Source organism: Sciurus vulgaris, assembly GCF_902686455.1.
Source record: "Sciurus vulgaris genome assembly, chromosome: 11".
NCBI classification, from domain to species: Eukaryota; Metazoa; Chordata; class Mammalia; order Rodentia; family Sciuridae; genus Sciurus; species Sciurus vulgaris.
Window position 1 is genome coordinate 69,678,726 of NC_136472.1, and position 20,829 is coordinate 69,699,554.

Sequence of the window (20,829 nt, forward strand, 5' to 3'; positions counted from 1 at the left end):
CAAAATAGAAGTCAAACCCCTTACCTAGGGCTGGGGATATAGCCCAGTTAGTAGAGTGCTTGCCTGTCAAGCACAAGGCCCTGGGTTCAATTCCTATGCAACACACACACACACACACACACAAACCTTACCTAGATTCAACTAAACCTAGACTCTGAGCAAAGGGTCTTAAATGACAAAATGAGCAAGTAGGTTATATGATTGAAAGAAGTCAGTGGGAGTAATAGGGAGTGGTGAAAATTGTGGAATGAAGAGCAGACAGGAAAGTAGGACCACTATTGACAATAAGTAAGTATCTTATTGTAAGTAAGATAAGATAGAAATATGAACTTTTATATGACAGAGTCTTTGTTTAATATTGTACAAAACCCAGGGCTGGGGATGTAGCTCAGCTTAGAGCTTGTCCTTTGCATGTACAAGGTCCTAGGTTCAATCCCCAGTACCATGAAAATAAAGTGTAAAACCCTTTATATGAATTGCTGAGATTATAGGCATGTGCCATGGTACCTGGCCTAAATTGATTTTCTTTATTAAAAGCTCATTTTTTTAATATCTTTTTAGTTTTCAATGGACCTTTATTTTATTTATTTCTTTATATGTGGTGCTAAGGAGCAAACCCAGGGCCTCACACATGCCAGGCAAGTGCTCTAACACAGAGCCACAACCCGGCCCTAATAGCTCACTCTTAATGTAGATCTCTAGATTTGTTAAATTTTTACCACTTATTTTCATAAAGAATCATTTAGTTTTGATAATTTTATATGTGCTTTTCAGGCAATAGTGTGAGAGTTTAATAGGTAGCGTTTTTAAGTTACTTAATAAAATTGTTATCTATTTTGAATTGTGTGGGAACCATGGGTAAATTGAACTATTCCTGATATGCAGGGAAGTTTGATTTTTATACAATTTTTTTATTTTGTGCTTGGTGAGTCATTAAAAACAATTGTTAATTGTAGAAATTTCTCACTGTTCATGTGGTAGGTTCTAGATATCCTCCATTTATATATTTAATCATCTCTTCTGAGGAAAACTGCTTTGTTAAAAAAATGCATAGGAAGTTATTTCACTTTCTTGGGTAGTAAAAAGTTGCCATTAATTTGTAAGTATGTAAAGTAAAAAAAAAAAAATCCTTTATAGGCCTCATCAAACATATCTGCAGCCCAGATTAATCACTCAGACTGCCAGTTTGTAATTTCCACCTAAGCCACCTACCTGTGCACTCATTTGGTTAAGAGAACATGCAAGAAAAGAACAAAGTAAAACATACTTAACCCAACTTCCTTCATATTTGCATCAATTCTCTTAGACACTATGTTATTTCTTTGTGGGTATAAGTGCATAATCTATTTGGTACAAAAAGCCTGACCAGGCAAGAAACCTGGGTCAGTTACCCTGGTTCACACCAAGACCTTGAACTTCTTGGAGCCTGTTGCATTTCCTGTAAGGCTAAAAATGGTGTCTAGGAACTAAAAATAGAATTACCAAATGATCCAGCAATTCTACTTTGGGTATATATTTCTGGATAAAAAAAAAAAAAAAAAATGAAAGCCCGGTCTCAAATATTTGTATAAGCATGTTCATAGTAGCATTATTCACAATAGTGAAAAGATGGAAGAAATCCAACTGTCCATTGATAGATGAAAGAATAAACAAAATATTATACATGTATATATATATTATATATGTGTGTGTGTGTGTGTATATATATATATGGTGGAATATTATACAGTCAGAAAAAGGAAGGGAATTCTGAGATGCACAGGTTGCTCAGTGGTAGAGTACTTGCCTAGCACACACAAGCCCCTGGGTTTGAAACTAGCACCACCACTCCCCAACACACACACCCAAAGTGTTGCCAGGCATGGTAGCACATGCCTGTTATCTCAGCTACTCAGGAGGCTGAGACAGGAGGATCACTGAGCTATATCCCCAGTCCCTTTTATTTTTTTATGTTGAGACAAGGTCTCGCAAAGTTGCTGAGGCTGGCCTTGAATTTGTGATTCTCCTGCCCTAGGACTCCTGTTGCTGGAATTACAGATGTACGCCACCACACCCAGCCTTGTTTTGTTTTTGAGACAGGGTCTCCCTAAATTGCCAAGGCTGGTCTTGAATATGTGATCCTCCTATCTCAGCCTGCTGAGTCACTGGAATTACAGGTGTGAATCACCCTGCCCAGCTAGATTACACTAATTCTTATGTCCCCAGTCTACTATTTTCAAGAAGTTTTACATCTATTATCTCATCTCTTCCTCATAGCAACTCTGCTAGAAAAGACAGAGGCTATATTCATTTTGGAAATGAAGAAATGAAGCTGAGAAGTGGTAGAGTGAAAACCAAGCTTGCTTTCTCCTCTGAGATTTTCTTCATATCCTTTATGTCTCAGTTCAAGTGAAATGAAAACATTCATTACTTAACCAATGATGACAGCCATGATGTACTAAGGATTATGATAAAAAAGAAAGAAAAACAACTCCAAGTCACCCCTTCTTGATTTTTCCCCATCTCTCCAGTCTTCTGCTATACCTTAGAGTGCTTCAGTTTATCTATAAGCATCTCCCTTCACCATTAGCCTCTGAACTCATCAAGGACTGCATTTCATTTATTATTGTATTCTCACAGGCTGGGATGCCCTGTATATAGCTAGTATACAAGTGTTTGGCTGAGTGAATGAATGAATGATGTGTGTTCTGTACAGCAGCCTAATTGTCCTTCCTCTAATCACAGGGTTTCTGGTCACCAATAGCTTTAATTTGGAAAATAAGAGAAACTTTTGTAGAAGTGTATTCAAATCAGAAATCTGCTCAAAAACTTAAGGAATCCCTGAGCTTGGGCTGTGTTAATAGTGGCGCCCCCTGGTGTCCAAAAATGAAAAGTACATCCATCACGGAGAAATCGCCTAAGATCTGGCTGGGTAGGGAATGAGGAGAGAACTTGGCTTAGAAGCAACAGAGCATCATCTCCTCTTCCAGAATCAGTTCTAGAATCTTACTTATTACCAATGTTCATTTATTCATTTGACATCTACTGAACCAAGCATGGTGGCCCATGCCTGTAATCCCAGCTACTTGAGAGACTGAGGAAAGATTACAAATTTGACGCCAAACTGGGCATCTTAGCAAGATCCTGTTTCAAAGTAAAAAATAAAAAGGGCTGGGGATGTAGTCAGTTGTAGAGAGCTCCTGGGTTCGGGGATTGTAAAGCAGTAGGTGAAAGGCCACAGAAGAGGAACAAATAACTGACTAAAGCAGTCAAGGAGGCTGTATGGAAGCATAGATTCTAGCATGGGTTTGGGGGGAAGCAGGTAGAGAGGTTCTGGAATCAGACTTCCTAGACTCACATCCAAGTTCTGATGTGTGAATCTGGGCAAGTAACCTCTCTGGCCTCAGTTTCTCCAACTGAAAAAAAGGATTCTGTGAAGCTTAGATGAGTTAATACATGTAATCAGAACAGTGCCTGGCATAGATTAATGTGCTCAATAAATGTTGGCTCTTGTTATCAAAGTAATTAAAGAATTACACCAAGAACAAGAGTGTATAATGTGCAGCGATCATTCTGTTGAGAATCAATTGAAGAAGGAGGGAGAAACTAGAGACAAATGAGGTGATCAGCAGAAAACCCAGCTAACCTTACTAAATTTGTGCCTTTTGGGGGAGAGGGCGGTTCTGGGGATTGAACCTAGGCCTTGCACATATTAGGCAAGCACTCTACCACTGAGCTACATTCCAGCCCTAGATGTATGACTTTAGGCAAGACCTGAGGAGCAAATATGAAATCTGATTTGGGCAATAGTGTTGGGAACACAAAAGGATCCACAGTTGAAAAATATCTGACAATTAACTAGAATACCAGGTGAAAAAGCAAGACTGATCAAGATTAAATAATAGCATTGAATTTGGAAGGATAGCTTTGAATTTGGAAGGAACTATTCTGTGCTCGGTATTATATTAAACATACTATAGCCAATCAGTCATTCAACAAGTATTCACTACTTGGGCACAGTGTTAATCCCAGCAACTCAGGAGGTTCAAGACTCAGGCTGGAGTTGTGGCTCAGTGGTAGAGTACTTGCATGGCACGTGTGAGGCACTGGGTTCGATACTCAGCACCACCTATAAATAAATAAAATTTTATATTTTATTCCATTATAAGAATATACTAATTTATCCATTTAAAAATGAATAAATAAAATAAAAGATCCATGGACAACTAAAGAAAAAAAAAAAAGTTCAAGACCAGCCTCAGCAACTTCACAAGACCCTATCTGAAAATAAAAAATAAAAAGGGTTTGAGAATGTATCCCAGTGGTAGAGCACCACTCAGACTCAGTCCCTAGTATCTCAAACAAAAGAAAACACTAAATATTTACTGAGCAACATATTTATAAACCAAACACTTTCCTAGGCACTGGGAGTATAGCATTAATAAAATAAACAAAACTTCTTCCTCTCATGGAGCTTACGTTATCTCATATAATTAATATCCACAGCAATCTTATTAAAAGATTAAAAGAGAGGAAAGGAGAAAATTAAATTTTCTTATCTGTAGGTGTTTTTACTTATAAGGTAGAGACAATATTATCTGCCTCATGGAATTATATTAAAACAGTGTAAAACATATCTAAGTTATTTTATTAAAATATTCCATAGGGGCTGGAGTTGTGGCTCAGTGGTAGAGCTGCTTGCTTAGCATGCGTGAGACACTGGGTTCGATCCCCAGCACCACATTAAAAAAAAAAAAAAAAAAAAACTAAACAAAATAAAGGTATTGTGTCCATCTACAACTAAAAATATTTGTAAAAAATATTCCATAATTTGTCCAGGGTCACACGGCAAGTAAAGGGCAAAGATGAACATTAGAGGAGAAAGGGAGGGGGACAAGGAATACTAAATCAGTGGGCATCTTAGAGTTAAGTTGTTCTTGGAACACCAGGATTGAGGAAGGAACAATTTCCCAGTGGGGATTATGACAGATGACCTGGGTACCACCCAGTTTGGAAAATCTCAGAGATGCAAAGGAGTTCTGGAGGCAAACAGGACAACTATTGTTCTGCCTGCCTAGGAGGAGGGACTCTCTTGGAGGACAGAGCATGGCCATTGTCCCATCCCCCACCATCCACTTAGTTCCTCAAGAGAATTAAGTACAATGGATATGAAGACATGACTCCACAGGGCTGGGGTTATAGCTCAGTTTGTAGAGTGCTTGCCTGTCAAGCATAAGGCCCTGGGTTCAATCCCCAGCACCATGAGGGGAAAAAAAAGACATGACTCTAGAACTTTGTTCAATTTGTCACTTCCCGTGTTCTTTCTACTATCTCCTGTCTTGCCCGTCAAAGCCCACAAAAATGGTACACTGATCTTATCTTTGGCAATATCAATAAAGAGGAGTAATAAAAAGGAGACAGTGTTCTACTCTTCAGGCAGGCAGAGAAGGAAGAGGAGACCAAGAAGGCTGAGTACCTAAAGCCACATCAAAGACAAAGGAGAATTTAGAATTCAGGTTAGCCAGAGGGGTTGAGACCTGGGATAAGCAGAAGGCCTCAGTGGGTCACTGGGTAAACTACAGGAGCTTAAGTTCAGTGAGACCCATTTAGAAGCTACCAGGGCACAAGTGAGATCATCTAGGACCTTTCTCCTCCAGCTCTCCCCACTCTGCTTTTTGAGAAAGAAGGAATTATTGATTAAGGTGAAAAAAAAAAAAAAAAAAGCTTAAAACATTATTTGGATGTAAAACTTAATATTTGTGATACCACTGGACAATTTGCTAGCCACTCCACACGCACTATCTAATTTAATCCCCACAAGCCCACAAAGCACTATTTGTCATTTCTATTTTAAAATGAAACTAAAATTGAGTAGTTAGCCCTGTAATATGCTCTTATTGTGTTCTGTACTTTTGTATGATTACCTGTTATTTTTGTTTTTTATGGTGCCAGGGATTGAACTCGGGGCTTCACAAGTTAGCAAGGGCTCTACCACTGAGCTGCAACCCCAGCCCAGATAACCTGCTTAAGGTCTATCTCCTGTGCTAGTTACAATAGGGCAGGGACTTGTCTTGTTTTCTCCAGTTCATTTCTGGCATATAAACACTATACCTGGCATCAAGAAGATCTGCAATCAATATGCGTGGAAGGAATGAATGCAAGAGGCCATGTGACTTATTAAAGGCCATACTGAACACATTAGTACCAGGATTTGAGTCCTGATCTGTCTGGCTCCAGAACATGTCTATGAACTCTATTTACTCTACCCTTCCAAGTGCTTCCATATATTGTCTCACTTCTAAACATCCAGGCTTGGTGTCCTTGTCTCTCAGCTGTTTGTGAGCACTCACACACACTCAAGAACTCACCTATTCAAGAAAAGTTGGTGAGAGAGTAGGAAAAAGAAACAGCCCATCTGATATTGTGCCCTTTTCTACCCTCTTCAGCTCAGCATCCTTCTCCAATAAACCCCTGCAGGCAATTCCACCTGCCCCTTCCCTCTCCTCTGATCATACTGGCCCTTTATGTATCTGTTCCAAAAAAGTGGCTCCAAATCACCTGAACTCTGATGGTTCCACATATATTAGTAATTTATTAAAGCAATTTAATTCCACAGATGTTTACTGAAGGAAAATATGTGCTTAAGCCTGCCCGTGCCAGGCCCAATGGGTGGACACAGAAATGAATCACACACAACCTCAAAGGAGGAGGAGACAGACATTAGGCACTGATACAATTTACTAGAGCACAAAGAATGATGACCTAAGTGGTATTAACCTATGAGCAATGTGCTATATGCATAAACCTTAATTGTTTAATTATTATTCTGAAGAGTGCATCATAGAAGGTCAGAGCTCAAACATCATCTAGTTCAAACCCTTGTTTTCTTGTGAAGGAGTCTGAGAGACCTAGAGAAAGGTAGAGCTTACCTAAAATCTCACCAATCTGTCCATCTGAACCAAGACTAGATTCAAGGTCTTCTGAAGTGCAGCCCTGGGCTCTTTCCTGCTCTGATAACTTCATCTGCAACAGTCTCATATCTTACGAGAAAGTGAGATCCTCGAGTCAGGTTCTACCTCCTGAACTAGGGCAAGGCAATTCCAAGACATTCAGAGGCTCAGGAAGTACACTCTGACCCATCGCTGACAGTCCAGTCTTTTTGTTTTGTTTTGTTTTGGTTTTGGTAGGGAGGATTGAACCAAGGGTCATCTACCACTGAGCCACATCCCCAACTCTTTTTATTTTCTATTTTGAGATAGGGTCTCACTAAGTTGAGGAGGTTGGCCTCAAACTTTCAATCCTCCTGCCTTGGTCTTCTAAATAGCTAGGATCACAGGAATGTATGACCACCAGGCCAAATCCAGTCTTCTAATCTACTTCACCTTGTGTACCCTGCTCTTACCATTCTGCTCCTAAATTGATTTTCAAATATGTTTTGAGGAAACATTTTTTTTTAACTCTTTAACAAGAGCACCAGTATATAACTCAGGTAAGAGCAAACCTTGTCTGAAGGAGAGGAGGGGCCCAAAGTCCCACTATTTTCCTGCCCTCAAATCTTGGGAAAGGAACTTGAAGGAGTACAGCTCAAAAAAAAAAAAAAAAAAAAAAACAAAAACAAAAACAAAAACAAAACAAAACAAAAAAAAAACCTTTCTTCTGGAACATAATTTAAAAAAAAGGTTTTTTTTAGTTGTAGATGGACACAATACCTTCATTTATTTTTATATGGTGCTGAGAATCGAACCCAGTGCCTCACACATGCTAGGAGAGCACTTTACCACTGAGCCACAATTCCAGCCCTGGTACATAATTTTTAATGGCTTCATAGAAGCCATTTTAACATGTGGTCGCCTCTGAACCCTGTCATTTATGGGACTCACACTCTTTCTTCACCCATTAAATGCCTACCACCAATCATGTGCTTCCAGCAGGGTATGAAGGGGAATAAAATTTCCCTCTAGTTTTTCCTGCCCTCCCCTCCCCACAAAGAGGAGTTTGTCTCAAAAGCGGTAAGGACCAAGGAAGAGGAGAGACTCCATACTCTGCCTGGGGGAGAACCTTGGAGAAGGAATTCATCCACTCAAGAATCATTTACCAGTTTGAATCTGACAGCCTCTAACTTCACTTCCGATACAGTTGCCAGGCAGTGACAGCAGGGCTTTTACGCCCATTCTCTGTTGTTTTCTCAACCACCGGGTGAAGGAGAAATTATTCTATTTTACCAAAGACAGAACTGAGGCTCAGAAAGGATAAACTATTTATTCCCGGGATTGACTAGACTCTTTATTTGGAAAGCCTGTGGAAGTCAGGCACCCTGTCTTAAACACTGTTTTTTCTCCACTGCACCTGGCAGAGAGCTCTGCACGTGGTAAGCTCTCAAAATGTTTGCGCTGAACCATTCAGAACGATTCTCAAGTCAAAGTTCCGCGCTCAAGACCTGGGAGCAGAAGCACCAGAGGGCGCCCACGAACCCGCCCACCCGCCGGCCCCCAGGGCCCAAGCCGGACCTCAGGCCTGGGTGCGGTTCTTCCGCGCTTCGCAGCTTGCGCGCCCCAGGCTAGAACTGGGAGCAAGGGGAGCCCCACGATCTCCGTCCGCCCCGCCCCCTCCCCAGAGTTAGGCGGCGCAGGGCCGCTGGGTGCGGAACGACGCGACATCCTGTTTTTGGGGCCCGCAGCTCCGCCTGCGCCTCTGCTGATCATGTCTTTCCCCGGGGTGCTGACGCCAGCTCCCCTTCCCCCAGTCTCCCCACCATCCCCAAGGGTCTGGGACCTTCCCACTGCTGAATCACCACCATCCCGCACTCCCCTGGGTCTCAGGGTAGGGGTGGGGACTGCCCCAGACTGACCCATTATAGCTATACCCCAGCCAGCCTCGGTCACCGCTAGATCCCTGGCTTGGCTGAAGGCGCCAGGCCTAGGGTGCCTTTCTCACCATCCCCCGAGGGTGGCGGGGGTGAGATACACGGGAAAAGAACAAATGCCTAGCGCCTGGCTTACGGCCTCTGCTGGGATGGGATGACCAGAAGGCGGGGAGACCTGACCTTGAGAGGCCTGACCTGAAGGGTCTCAGGGGAACAGGTGGGGGGGGGGAGTGGGAAGCCTGAGGACACCGGGGTCCGAGGGTGGGGGAAATGCGCCCGCGGACTTCCTGGTCGCGCCCCGCCCCGGCCCGGCCCGCCCCCGCGCCCCGCCCCGGCCCACCGGCCCGCCCCCCCCACTTCCTCCGGCCTCCCGCTCTCACTTCCTTCTCGAGCCCGGAGCCGCTGCCGCCGCCCCCAGGTCCCCCGCCGCGGGGAGGGCACCAGGTGAGGCCCGGCCGTGGCCGGCGGGCAAGGGTCCTGGGGAGGGGCGCCTGGCCGGCCCGGGACCCCGCACGGGCGCCGGCCCAGGAAGTTTGCCTGCGGGAGGCCGCCGGCGGGAGGTTCTCGGCTCACTACAAGTTGGGCGGGCGCGGCCAGCCGGGCGGGGCGAGGACCCAGCCACTTGGAGTCGGTGGCGGTTCTGTGAGGGTGGGTTTCCAGCGGCGTTGCCGGCTTTCGGAAGCCGCGAATGACCCCTGAGGTCGGAGGGTCTCTGGTTCCGCGACAGAAGATTCTGAAGTGGCAAAGCTGGGAGATGGGACTCAGAGGTGGGATGTCCTCAGAAGCTGTGAGGAGTGTTCAGAAGTGTGAGGGGAGAGGGCCTCTGGGACCGGGAGGGCGCTCCCTCTGCTCTGGCAGTTGTGACATTTGTAATGCTGAGATGGGGGGCGGTGTATGGGGCCTCTGAAGCCTGACACTGCTGGGAAAGAGCTTTCTCCCTGGAACATCAATGCCAATTCAGACTCACTCTTAGGCTCACTCCAGGGGTTCAGGTCCCCAGCACTCAGGACAACCCCACTCGCAGCTCCTCTGGCCCCATTCCTTTTCTGCTTTTCTGAACCCCAGCCTCTCCATCCTTGGAGATAAGCAATAGGCACTTAACTGTAGTGAGCTACATGTGTTGTGCCTATTTCACCTAAACCTGGCCTTGCTCTTTGGGGTATAAACTGAGAAAGGAAAGGGCTTGGTCTAGTCCTGTGACTGAAGGTAGCAGGACTCATTTAGGACTGATAGTCGCTGACAAGTTATAGGACTCTGGCCTCAGGTAATGACTGGGAATCATTTTCTAGCCTTTTCCCTCCTTAGTTCCTAAATTCTACATATACTGTCTTCCTGCACCCTTTCTTTAGGGTCTACCTCCTCTCATCCTCTTCAGTCTTTTTTCCCCTGCACACAAACATGCCAAGGCCCTGACCTCACTCTTAGCATGTCCCTCTGTTCCTCTTGGTCTCCTATAGCCTCCCCCCTTTTTTCCCAGCTTCTGGCAGTCACACCTTCCACCTCCCCTCATTCCTCTTGATCTCTCAGCCTGTCACCTTCTGTCTGTCTCCTTCCCTTTCAGCTACTCATCTCCAGTTTCAGGATCAGAAACTACTGTAGAAAAGTTGGTGAGTTTGAGAGCCTTTCAAACCTCCCTGTCTTGGAATGGCAGGCAGCCTCCCAGTGATAGAGATGATTAAAAGGGCTAGAAACCTCTGTGTGTGTGAGTTCATGTGTTTGAGTGTGCACATACAAGTGCCTGTGTGTCTACATCTTTATCTCTTGGAGACAAAATAACTGCCTTCAGCCTTGAGAGCCCAGAGCAGCAGCCAGCAGAGTAGAATGAAAGGAACCTGCAGTGGGTGACATTGTGGTTAGGCAGGAGGAAGCAGTCAGGGTAGGGTGACACAGGAATAAGACTGGTGAGAGAGGCCATGGGAAATCCAACTCAGCCCAACCCTGGGGTGCTGTACCAATAGGTCATGCCTGGCAACTGGGGGATAATCTAAATGTCTGACTTTCAACCATCCAATGGGGAGAATGGGACAGACCATCTAGTGTGATGGAAGGAAAGGGAGGGGGCAAAGTCAGGATTCTCGAGGGAAGACTGCAACTGGTTTAACTTCAATCTTGTTTTTATTTCAAATCAAGAAAAGTATTGAGGCAAAGCTCTCTGCCCCCTCTTCATTGCTGTCCAGGCTGGGTACCCATGGTCCTGGTCTGCATTAGGGTCTTGGTAACCAGGAAGCCCTTCTGCCTTCAGGCATCCTTAATATTCCTCCTCTTACGTAGGATCCTCTCCCCTCTCTCACAGAAATTTCTCCCCAGTCTGACTTTAGTCCCTCCTAGTTCTAAAAGTGCTTGTCTCCATTCTAGAGCTCCTTCCTCAAGCCTTTGGGCTACATGCTGAGAGATCTTTTTTATTTTTTTCTTCCTCCTCAAGTCTACTGTGTTTATTAGAAATATACTCTCTACTAGAAAAAAAAAAGAGAAGTGGAGAGGACCAAGTGCTACATTTTGGAGATCTCTCAAGCACAGCTAAATTTAAGAGCTCTTTTCATTTTCCATTTTGTCCTCTTCCCATCTCACAGTTGTCTCTCTTCTGTAAGTTGCCCTACCCAGTCTAGCCCTTCTACCTATCTGTCTCTCCTACTCTCATTTTTGGGAGGTACAGAGGTTTGGTCCCAGGAGGAAATCCAAGGCTTAGGGAAGGATGTGCATACAAGGCACTTTACTAGCATCACAGCTCAATAAAATCTCTAGGAGTCCTGATCCCTGGCCTTAAAATAAATAAACCAGTATTTATTTTAGTATCCCTCATGACTAAGCAACCTACAGGACTGCAAGGGTAAAGATAGTTTGGAAGAGACAGGGTCTTCCAGGCAAGATCTGGACCCGTTGAAAGTTTAGCTAATTGCAAGAAAATCATGATTCAAAATATGACCAGGAGGTGAGGAATCTAAGTGGGAAAATACTATGGGGAAGGGAGTATAAACTAGGAGGCTACTATTGAGGTCATAGTTAAAGAAATAGTATGGTCAAGGTTATGAAATGAAAAGAAGTAGTGTTGTGACATTGTCATGCATCCTGGTTGGAAATCTGGAATTTGGAGAGATGGTTCTGGCAAGATGTTGGTACAGAAGAGATGGCTGGTGTAAACTTATGAGCAGAAAAATATGAGAGGTTGTGGCTGTAGTGAGACAATTGGAAAGATATTAGGATGATGGTAGCTGGGGAACTAGGAATAAGAAGGGATTCCTGGCTTGAATTAGAGGCCTCTCTCTATGTATACATTGTAGATACATTAGAGATAAGATTTGTAGGGGTCCGTGAGAAGAGCTAAGAAGGGAAACCAAAGACAAAGCCTGGGCCACCTCCCGAGATCAGTCTGGTTTTCCTGTCCAGGGTCCAGCTTCCTCTTTTGTCCTCATCTCAAATGGGGGAGGGCATCTCCCCAGGAGCTAAAGGCCAGAGAAGGAGCTTCTTAGCTGAGGCAGGGCTGGCTGTCCCTTAATGTTAGTGCCTAATCATGAACACTGCACATTGGGCTTGGTTGTCATGGGGACCTGGAATCTTAGAAGCAAAAGTGGCTCAGATATATGTCAACCTGACTCTTTTGGCCCATAGTAGGGCCATTCTAAATGAAGTCAGAGAGATGATGGGGCCCCTCGGGTTAAAGGAACAGTCCTGAACTTCTCTCCTTTGTGGAACTAACATCAGGCTAGAGGTTCGGAAACACAAGTCCTTGTCCTGGAATTACAGCCAATTCTCTGTATAACCCTGGTCAATTTAGTTTCTCTTGGCTGTGTTTCAACATTAAGGAGTGCATTATCAATACTTCCAAAGGGCACAGTGAATAATGATTGCTTGAACTCTCTCCCCCATGAGATTCCTCATTGCTGAGCCCCCAACTCTGGCCACTCCTGTCCCACAAGCTTTCATATAACAGGCCTTCTCCAAAGCACAAGAATTGCTCTAAGTTAAGTGTGAAGAAGGCAGCAGAGTGTTGGGGATTTTGCCAGGGGCAGCAAGACTGGGGACTACCCTGTCCCCTGCTCCAGCTCTGCCCCACTGATGTTGGAAAATGGATGCTGGAGTTTCCTCTCTGATGTTATTTTCCCTTGTGGAAACCCCCTCAGGCCTTTGGTGAAGCTAAAGGACCTGAGCAGCCCTGGGTTTCTCTGTGGGTATTTTCAGGTGGGGGAGGCAGGCTTGAGAGGATGGCACTTCTGTACAGCCTCATGTGAAATGAACAAAGGCAAAGGAAGTGCCACTTCACAGGCCTTTCATGAGGCTCAGGGGCTGCTGGGCTGCTGAGTGGGAGGAGGAAGCCAGTGTGTGAGCCTTCCTCTGTGCAGCTTGGTGTGGGAGGGGGCTGCTTCCTTGGGAACCCCAAAAGGGCTATCTTAACCCTGGGGTTCACCCTTTGTGGAACACCCCAGGTGCCACGATGGCCAGGGAAGATGGGAAGGAATGGAGACTTACGAAAGGGTCCTATAGCCTTTTCAGCAACAACTGTCCTCTTTCCTCCTGTCTCCAGCCCCTAGTGGGTAGCATCAACCCTACCTGATGTAGTACAGGATTTATGCAGAGGCTGAAGAATAGAGAATGGCAAGAGCTAGAGAATCCTCCTGCATGGATTTTTTTTTTTTTTTTTTTTTTCTTTTCCTTTTTTTTAAGCCTGGGAACTAAGCTTTGCTCTTCTCTGCTGGTGGGGAGAAGGGGAAGAAAGAGAGACTCAGCCCTTGGCCTGGTCCCAGCCCCACACTGACCTCATGTCTCCCCCCAGCTTCTTCCTCCCAGCCCAGCTGCAGCCAGCTGCAGCCCCTGTGGGTCTCCTTGTATCACCTCTCTCTCTCTCTTCCCTCCAAAACAAACAAATAAACAAACAAACAGACTTACAGGACCTTTCTAATAGTGACTCTGCCCCTTGCCTATCTTTGACCCAGGGTCTTTAGATATTCCAATCCAGTTCTTAGCCTTTTGGATTTGGACAGGATATTGTTCCTATCCATCTTCCTCAACTCCTCTAAGCTACCTCTGTTTGCTTCACCCCTCACCCTTCCAGCCAAGGACAAAGCAATATAACTTGTGTATTTGTTACCCTAACATTGTGCTTCTCAGGATGAGAACGAAGTTAGCTACCTTTGTCCTGCATCTTTTGGACACCGAGGCTGTCCTTGTTCCCAGCATCAATGTCTGTGAATTGATGGGGTAGGAAGTGTGTGTCAGCCTGTAGCTTTTGCTCAGCCTTCTGCTGGATTTCAGCAAATAAATAGGAGTACAGACTTCCCTCCCTATGAGGTATCCAATTATTTCAACAAAATGAACAAAACAATCAGTCAGTGCTAGAAAAGGTAAGGCAGGAGAGGAGCTTGCTATAATCTAGATAAGCTGAGGAACAGAACTGGGCCTTGATGGACAGGAAGAATCTGAAGGCAGTGAGCAGCATTCCAGGAAGAGGATCTCTGGTGTGCAGAGACATTAAGGACAGATTGAACTCATTCACTTATTTACTGACAGCCACTGTGTGCTGTGTTCAGCCCAGGGAGACAGAAATGAGCCAGGACCTTGCCCTCTAGGCCCTCCCAGTCTACCAAGAGATAAGATTCAGATCACCCTGCATGTGATACAAGAATGAGAGAGACAGGGACCAGACTTTGGATAGGATAAGTCATTTGTGACTTAGGTAATTCACAGAAACTTTCCTGGAGGAGGTGGCAGTGGTCCTTGACTCTGTATAGTTTTGAGGGAAGAGAATATGGAGGCCACCTTGTAGAGGATCATGGTAGTATGGCCAAAGCTGAGGATTGGGATGCCCAGAGATGCATTAGAGTTAGAATGAGGTTCAAGGAGGGCTGCAAAGGAGAGCCCCATGTTAGGAGGCAGGCTAGAGGGCTGTAGTAAGTTCCCATTGCCTCCACATTCACCCATCTTAGAGCCAATTCCTCCCCTCCCCCATCTCAGTTGGGACACTTCCCCTGCTCTAACGGTCACAGAGATCTGGCAATCAGGCAAACATCAGTGCTTCCTTTTCCTCCCAGCTTCTGTGCCTGTCCAGGCCACACCCCAAGGCCAGGGCCTACTGGGTGCAGACCTGCCTCCAGGGAACACCTCATAGGGTTGGCCCAGCTTGAGTTATGCTCCCATGGACTCCCTGCTGGAGCCAGTTCAAGCAAATGCTGGGGAGAGGGGTTTTTGCCCATCCTAGTCTTAGCTTTTGGGTGTCATTGCTCTTCAGTAAGATTTCAGCACTACAGTTTTGGCTGCAATGGGGCATCCAGTCCTGGTTTCTGGAGGGTTCTATCCAGATCTCAGTAATGAGGAAGATGCAAACAGATCAGAATACAGTAATTGTATACTGTCGTATGTCAGCCCTGTACTCATAGCTTTTCTGCAGCCTCCAGTGTTGGAGGGGCATCCACAGCCAAGTAACTTATGTTTGACTATTGGAAAAGGAGATCACATGGAGTAAAAGCAGGGTTAAAAGGGTTGACCATGCTGTGGAAATCAAAGAAAAATTCAGTAGCCTCATGGGATGGTGAGGTTTAAAATAGGCCTTGAGGAGTCAGGAAGATTTGTGCAAGGGAGAGGGAATGGCAGCAGAAAGAAAAATGAGTAAAAGTTCAGAGGCAAGAATGATCCTGGTTTGTCTGCAGAAGATGCTGAAGACCACTCTGGAATGAGGAGCTGGGAATTCACACTTGCAAAGTACCTATATTGTATACACATATATTAATGCATTCAATTCTTATGGGCAACCCTATAAAGTATGTACTATTGTTACTGCACTTTAAAGATAATGAAATTGAAGCTTAGAGAGACAAATCCTTGTATGTCCAGGGTCACACAAATGATAAGTGGCAGAATTAGGCTTTAAACCCAGGTCTATATGCATCCATAACCCCTTTCAGATTATGAAAAATTTTAATGACAAAATAAGGGACCAGGCCTGATCTGAATTAAATTGGGAAAAGCCAGAACAAGTCATTGTAGTTTAGCTAATACCATACATGTGCAAACATCAATTTATTTACTAAATGAAAAGTCTTAAAAAAAAAAAAAAAAAAAGCCATTTAAGTCAACCTTAACCCCAGGATGGCTATTCTTGATTTAGTATCCTGCAGCATTGACATCCCTTCTTTTTTGGCACATATTTGACCTTACCTTTTAGCATATGCACTCCTTAGATGGGCTATGGGAACTTACTCAACACAGTTCCAGTCAAAGGATTTCTGAGAAAAGAGTTGTCCTGGGAGAAAGGATGAGGTTCTGAACTAAATGTGAATAGGGAAAATTGGGCTGATGCCACCACTCAAACTTACGCATACTCAATGCTTCCTGCCTCTTGGGATGAAAGGCTTTTATTTTTTTTTCCTGTTACCTCCTGTGTGTATAGTACATTATAATTTACAGAGCATATTCATTATCACACTAGGAGACTCCCTGCAGCCTCCTGAGGCTGGGAAGTTAAATATTATCACTCCTGTTGTAGAGATAAAGAAACTGAGGCTCCAGGAAGGAAATTGACTTACTTGCTCAAAGTCAGTTAACTGATTAGGGGTAACTTGGAGACTATGTAATGCATTGAGGAAAACAGGCCTTTAGATTACAAAACTGGGTTTGTGTCCTGACTCTCATACTAACTGTGTGATGTTGGGTTACTTTAACTGTTCTGAGTTTGTTTCCTCTATCAATAGAACCAAGTGACTTAGTACTGTGTAATCTGTAAAGCCCATATTAGGGCTTTTTATGAAGAGTCAAGATCAAAAGATGAGCTCAAGAGGTCAGATTTAGGTATCTGGTGCTCCTGGCCTTACATCACATCTTGTTTTGGACACTATCTCATTCCTAATCTTTTTCTGGTGTCACCCCTGTTGCTGGCCTATAAGCTACCCTCTCCCACCCCGCTGCTCCTTTGAGGGCCAATTTACTGATTGTTGGTTGATAACTACATCCTTAGAGAGCCATTTGTATTTTCAGTCTCTTGGGGTTTATAATTGCTGTCCAGAGTTCCCTCCTTGCCTTCCTGTCTGGGCCAGCCTATTGCTGGACTTGTGGGGGAGCGGTCTCATACTGCCACACCCACTCCCCTACTGTGTGTGGAACTGGAAGATTACAGGCCCGGGAGTTCTGCCGTAAAATGCCAGGGCCACCAGATAATCCAGTGGGCACAAAGTAGTAGCACCTACTACTACTGCCTTTTGTCACAGGCATTTTCAGCTGTTCCAGGAAAGGGAAACTGAGGCCCAGAAAGGGTAAGTGCCTCATGTTTGGTTGCAGTGAGACCTGGGGCTAGAACTTAGGTCTCTGAACTTCCAATCTGAGATTCTCTCCACTGCCCTAGTGGGCCCTTCTTTCCTGCCCTGACCTGTTTTTCTTTTTCTTTTCTTTTTTGCGGTGCTGGGGATTGAACCCAGGGCCTTGTGCTTGCAAGGCAAGCACTCTGCCATCTGAGCTATATCCCTAGCCCTCCTGACCCATTTTCTAAGGATTTCTACCTGAATGTCACACATACTCTCTCATGCAAATAAGGTGGAAATATTGTTAATGTTAACCAGAGAGGCAGCCTCATAAAAGTGAAACCATTTCCCTCTCAGCTGGTCCCAGGGGAAACTGGCCAGAGAGAGCCGGAACGAAGTCCTGGGTCCTTTTGCAGCCTCCACTCCACCAAAGTTCCTTTTCCACTTCCCAGTAGACATATGCACACATTGTCTTTGATTTTTGAGCCTTTTGAACTGAGAGATCAAATTGGTGGGCTCTATATTTAGTAGACTCTAGATCACTACACTACTGTAGTGTACCCTCCATTGTCTGTTCTGCCTTGGAAAAAATAAAAATAGTTGATATTTTTTGAGCAGGTACTATTCTAAATGCTTTACATGTACTAATGTATGTATTTCTCACACAAGCAAATGTGATGACACCATACTTGTAATCCCAGAGACTGGGAGGCTGAGGCAGGGGGATCACAAGGTCAGTTTTAGCAACTTAGTGAGACCCTGTCTCAAAATAAAAAGGACTGGGGATGTGGCTTAGTGGTGGAGTGCCCCTGGGTTCAATTCCCAGTACTATGGGGAGAATACACACATACACACACACACTATGGGGAGAATACACACACACAAAATCCTCACACTAACCAAATGGGGTAGGTATTATTTTATCCCCACTTTATGGATAAGAAAACTGAGGCATAGAGGGGCAAGTGGTTTGTCCAGGGTCACAGCTGGAAAACAGCAGAACCAGAACTTGACCTTAAGTTATTCTAACACTAAAGCTTATTTGCTTCCTTGCCACATTATGTTGCTTTTTTGTAACATCTTGCTGGATATTGCTCATTTATGTATCTGTCTTTCTATTTAGGGATAATGTCAGGTTAATGAAATAGGAACTGGTTTCTGTCTGTATGGAGGAGCAAGGGGAACATTGGGTTGACTTATTGGGTCCATGTTGGCCTGGGTGAGCTCATGAGAATACCTGGTGTTCCCAAGCAGAGTGGGGCAGGGCCCCAAACATATTTCCTGTGGGGTTTTGTTTTGTTTTGTTGGAACCAGGGATTGAACCCAGGGGTGCTCAACCATTGAGCCACATCCCCAGCCCTTATTTGTATTTTATTTAGAGACAGGGTCTCACTAAGTTGCTGAGGTTGGCTTTGAACTTGCGATCCTCCTGTCAGCCTCCCGAGCCCCGGGGATTACAGGCATGCGCCACTGCGCCTGGCCCTATGGTCCTCTTTAAAGGTCACAAGGGAGCCCTCTGGCAAAGGGTGTCAGAATTAGTCCTTAAGACACAGCTGGGGGCAGACAAGGTGCCAAGGCACAACTGGTGCAGGGAGACAGGTGCAGCCTCCAAGCAGAGTGCCATTCTTTCTTCCCAACGGGTAGAGGCCCCCTTAACCATGTATCACTCTCATTTCTCCATAGGTCACTACATCCAGAGGGGCCTGGAAGAGGCAGGAGGCACTGCCTCCACTACCATAGCTTTACCCACAATGCAGAGCATCAAGTGTGTAGTGGTGGGCGATGGGGCTGTGGGCAAGACATGCCTGCTCATCTGCTACACAACCAATGCCTTCCCCAAGGAGTACATCCCCACAGTGTTCGACAATTACAGTGCCCAGAGTGCAGTTGATGGGCGCACAGTGAACCTGAACCTGTGGGACACTGCGGGCCAGGAGGAATACGACCGCCTCCGCACACTCTCTTACCCTCAGACCAACGTCTTTGTCATCTGTTTCTCCATTGCCAGTCCACCCTCCTACGAGAACGTGAGGCACAAGTGGCATCCAGAGGTGTGCCATCACTGCCCTGATGTGCCCATCCTCCTGGTGGGCACCAAGAAGGACCTGAGAGCCCAGCCTGATACCCTACGGCGCCTCAAGGAGCAGGGCCAAGCGCCCATCACACCTCAGCAGGGCCAGGCACTGGCCAAGCAGATCCATGCTGTGCGCTACCTCGAGTGCTCAGCCCTGCAGCAGGACGGCGTCAAGGAAGTGTTCGCTGAGGCTGTCCGGGCTGTGCTGAACCCCACGCCAGTCAAGCGTGGGCGGTCCTGCATCCTCTTATGACCCTGGCCCTCATCTTGGAGGCTGCCCCTAACCCCCCACCAGTTGTGCCTTGGCGCCTTGTCTGCCCCCAGCTGTGCCTTAAGGACTAATTCTGGCACCCCTTGCCAGGGGGCTCCCTGAATGCCTTTTTTTCCTTAAGAAAGCCCATGGGAAATGGACTTTGGGTCCTACCCCACTCTGCTTGGGAACACCAGGTATTCTCATGAGCTCACCCAGGCCAAGGTTGAACCTCCCCAAGAAGCCAACCCAGTGTCCCCACATCCCCCATTTTCTGCTACTGACCAGTCATCCAGCTTTCCACAAAGTTGTTGCCTATTGTGGTGCCTTCTCTCAGGTTAGGGGCTCTCAGCCATCTCTAACCTCTGCCCTTGCTGCTCTTGGAATTACCCCCCAAGGTGCCTTCCCCCTTCCCCAAGGAAGGAGCCACAGAATCCTGAGAAGATAAATGTGTCCTAACCTGCCCCCATGTGCCCAGGCCTTATGCATTTGCTGACTGACTCAGCCTCCGTGCTCCTGGGGGCCTTTCCTACCCCCAACAGCATCAATAAAACCTCCTGTCTCCAGTGGCCCTGGCTCCTCCCTGTGTGCTGGACATTAGGGGGTGGGCATGGAGTAGGGCTCCCCAGAGACTGGGAGGCTTTTGTTCCCTCTAAGAGGGGACAGGAGACAATAGGCTTCATTGTGGTTCCCCACCCCACCCCCCAATTTCCCTAACAAAGCTCTGGGGCCCAGCCACAGATGCTGGGATCCTCCATCTGTAAACCTCTATTTTGGAGTGTTAGGAGACTCCAGGCCCAAAAACATCCTACCATGGACTTATTCCCTCCATCCTGGAACCCATCTCTTACCTCAGTAACTATCAAACAAGGAATGAACCTCAAGACTAGCAAAGTTAGCCCAGGTTGTTGGCAAAGGAAAAAAAAAATTTTATTTTCATTTGAAATAAAATGTACAACCAAAAGAACTCAAGGTGTGGGGCAATAGGGAGACAGATACCAGAAAGCTCATATTGGGGTAGGAACTGTGCGCCTCTGACCCCTCCTCCCCCCATACCTTTGCAAAGGAGGAAGGGTCTGTAGGCCAGTGATTTCAGAAGGGAAGAGAAATACATGCTGTGCTGGTGCTTTTTCTGGAACAGGTCATCCTTCAGGTATAGACCACTTCCATCAGATGATGTCAGAACCACACTGGCAGAACCATTGGGGATCAAACACTGCCACCTCCCCCCATCATACACATGGACACACTGAGGCTCAGATAGGTAAGGGTGCACACCCTAGGGCCCACACTAAATAAAAGAGGTGAAGTCAGGACTAAAACACTTGAGCAAACTCAGCAGGGGACTATAGCCACAGGCCTAGATGTGCATGGAAGATCATTAGACGCTAGTCAAGTGAATGACCTGGAAATGGCTGTGGTTTTGAAGTTGCAGCCACTG

General features: G+C 45.8%; 2 protein-coding genes across 3 annotated transcripts in view; one reads left to right on the forward strand and one right to left on the reverse strand.

Moving 5' to 3' along the window:
- Nucleotides 1-9,349, reverse strand: part of STIM1 (stromal interaction molecule 1) — a 221,516-nt gene extending 212,167 nt beyond the window's left edge. Inside the window, exon 1 of the mRNA XM_079104693.1 lies at nucleotides 9,223-9,349. The gene's annotated coding sequence lies outside the window, so the exon portion shown is untranslated. The remainder of the gene's footprint in view (nucleotides 1-9,222) is intronic.
- Nucleotides 9,165-20,590, forward strand: RHOG (ras homolog family member G). Of its 2 annotated transcripts, none has more exons than XM_079104833.1 (2): nucleotides 9,165-9,286; nucleotides 18,748-20,590. In XM_079104833.1, exon 2 carries the CDS (start codon nucleotides 18,816-18,818, stop codon nucleotides 19,389-19,391), a length of 576 nt encoding a protein of 191 aa, XP_078960959.1. In that variant the 5' UTR covers nucleotides 9,165-9,286; nucleotides 18,748-18,815; the 3' UTR covers nucleotides 19,392-20,590. The 2 variants fall into 2 exon arrangements, with proteins under 2 accessions (XP_078960959.1, XP_078960958.1); XM_079104832.1 differs by lacking the exon at nucleotides 9,165-9,286 and adding an exon at nucleotides 9,375-9,609.
- Nucleotides 20,591-20,829: the final 239 nt, after the last annotated feature.

Bases quoted from the DNA above. Each gene is read 5' to 3' on its own strand.
- RHOG (XM_079104832.1), top strand. From the start codon at position 9,531: ATGACCCCTGAGGTCGGAGGGTCTCTGGTTCCGCGACAGAAGATTCTG. The intron at 9,610-18,747 runs GTGGGATGTCCT...ATTTCTCCATAG, and splicing joins CTGGGAGATGGGACTCAGAG to GTCACTACATCCAGAGGGGC.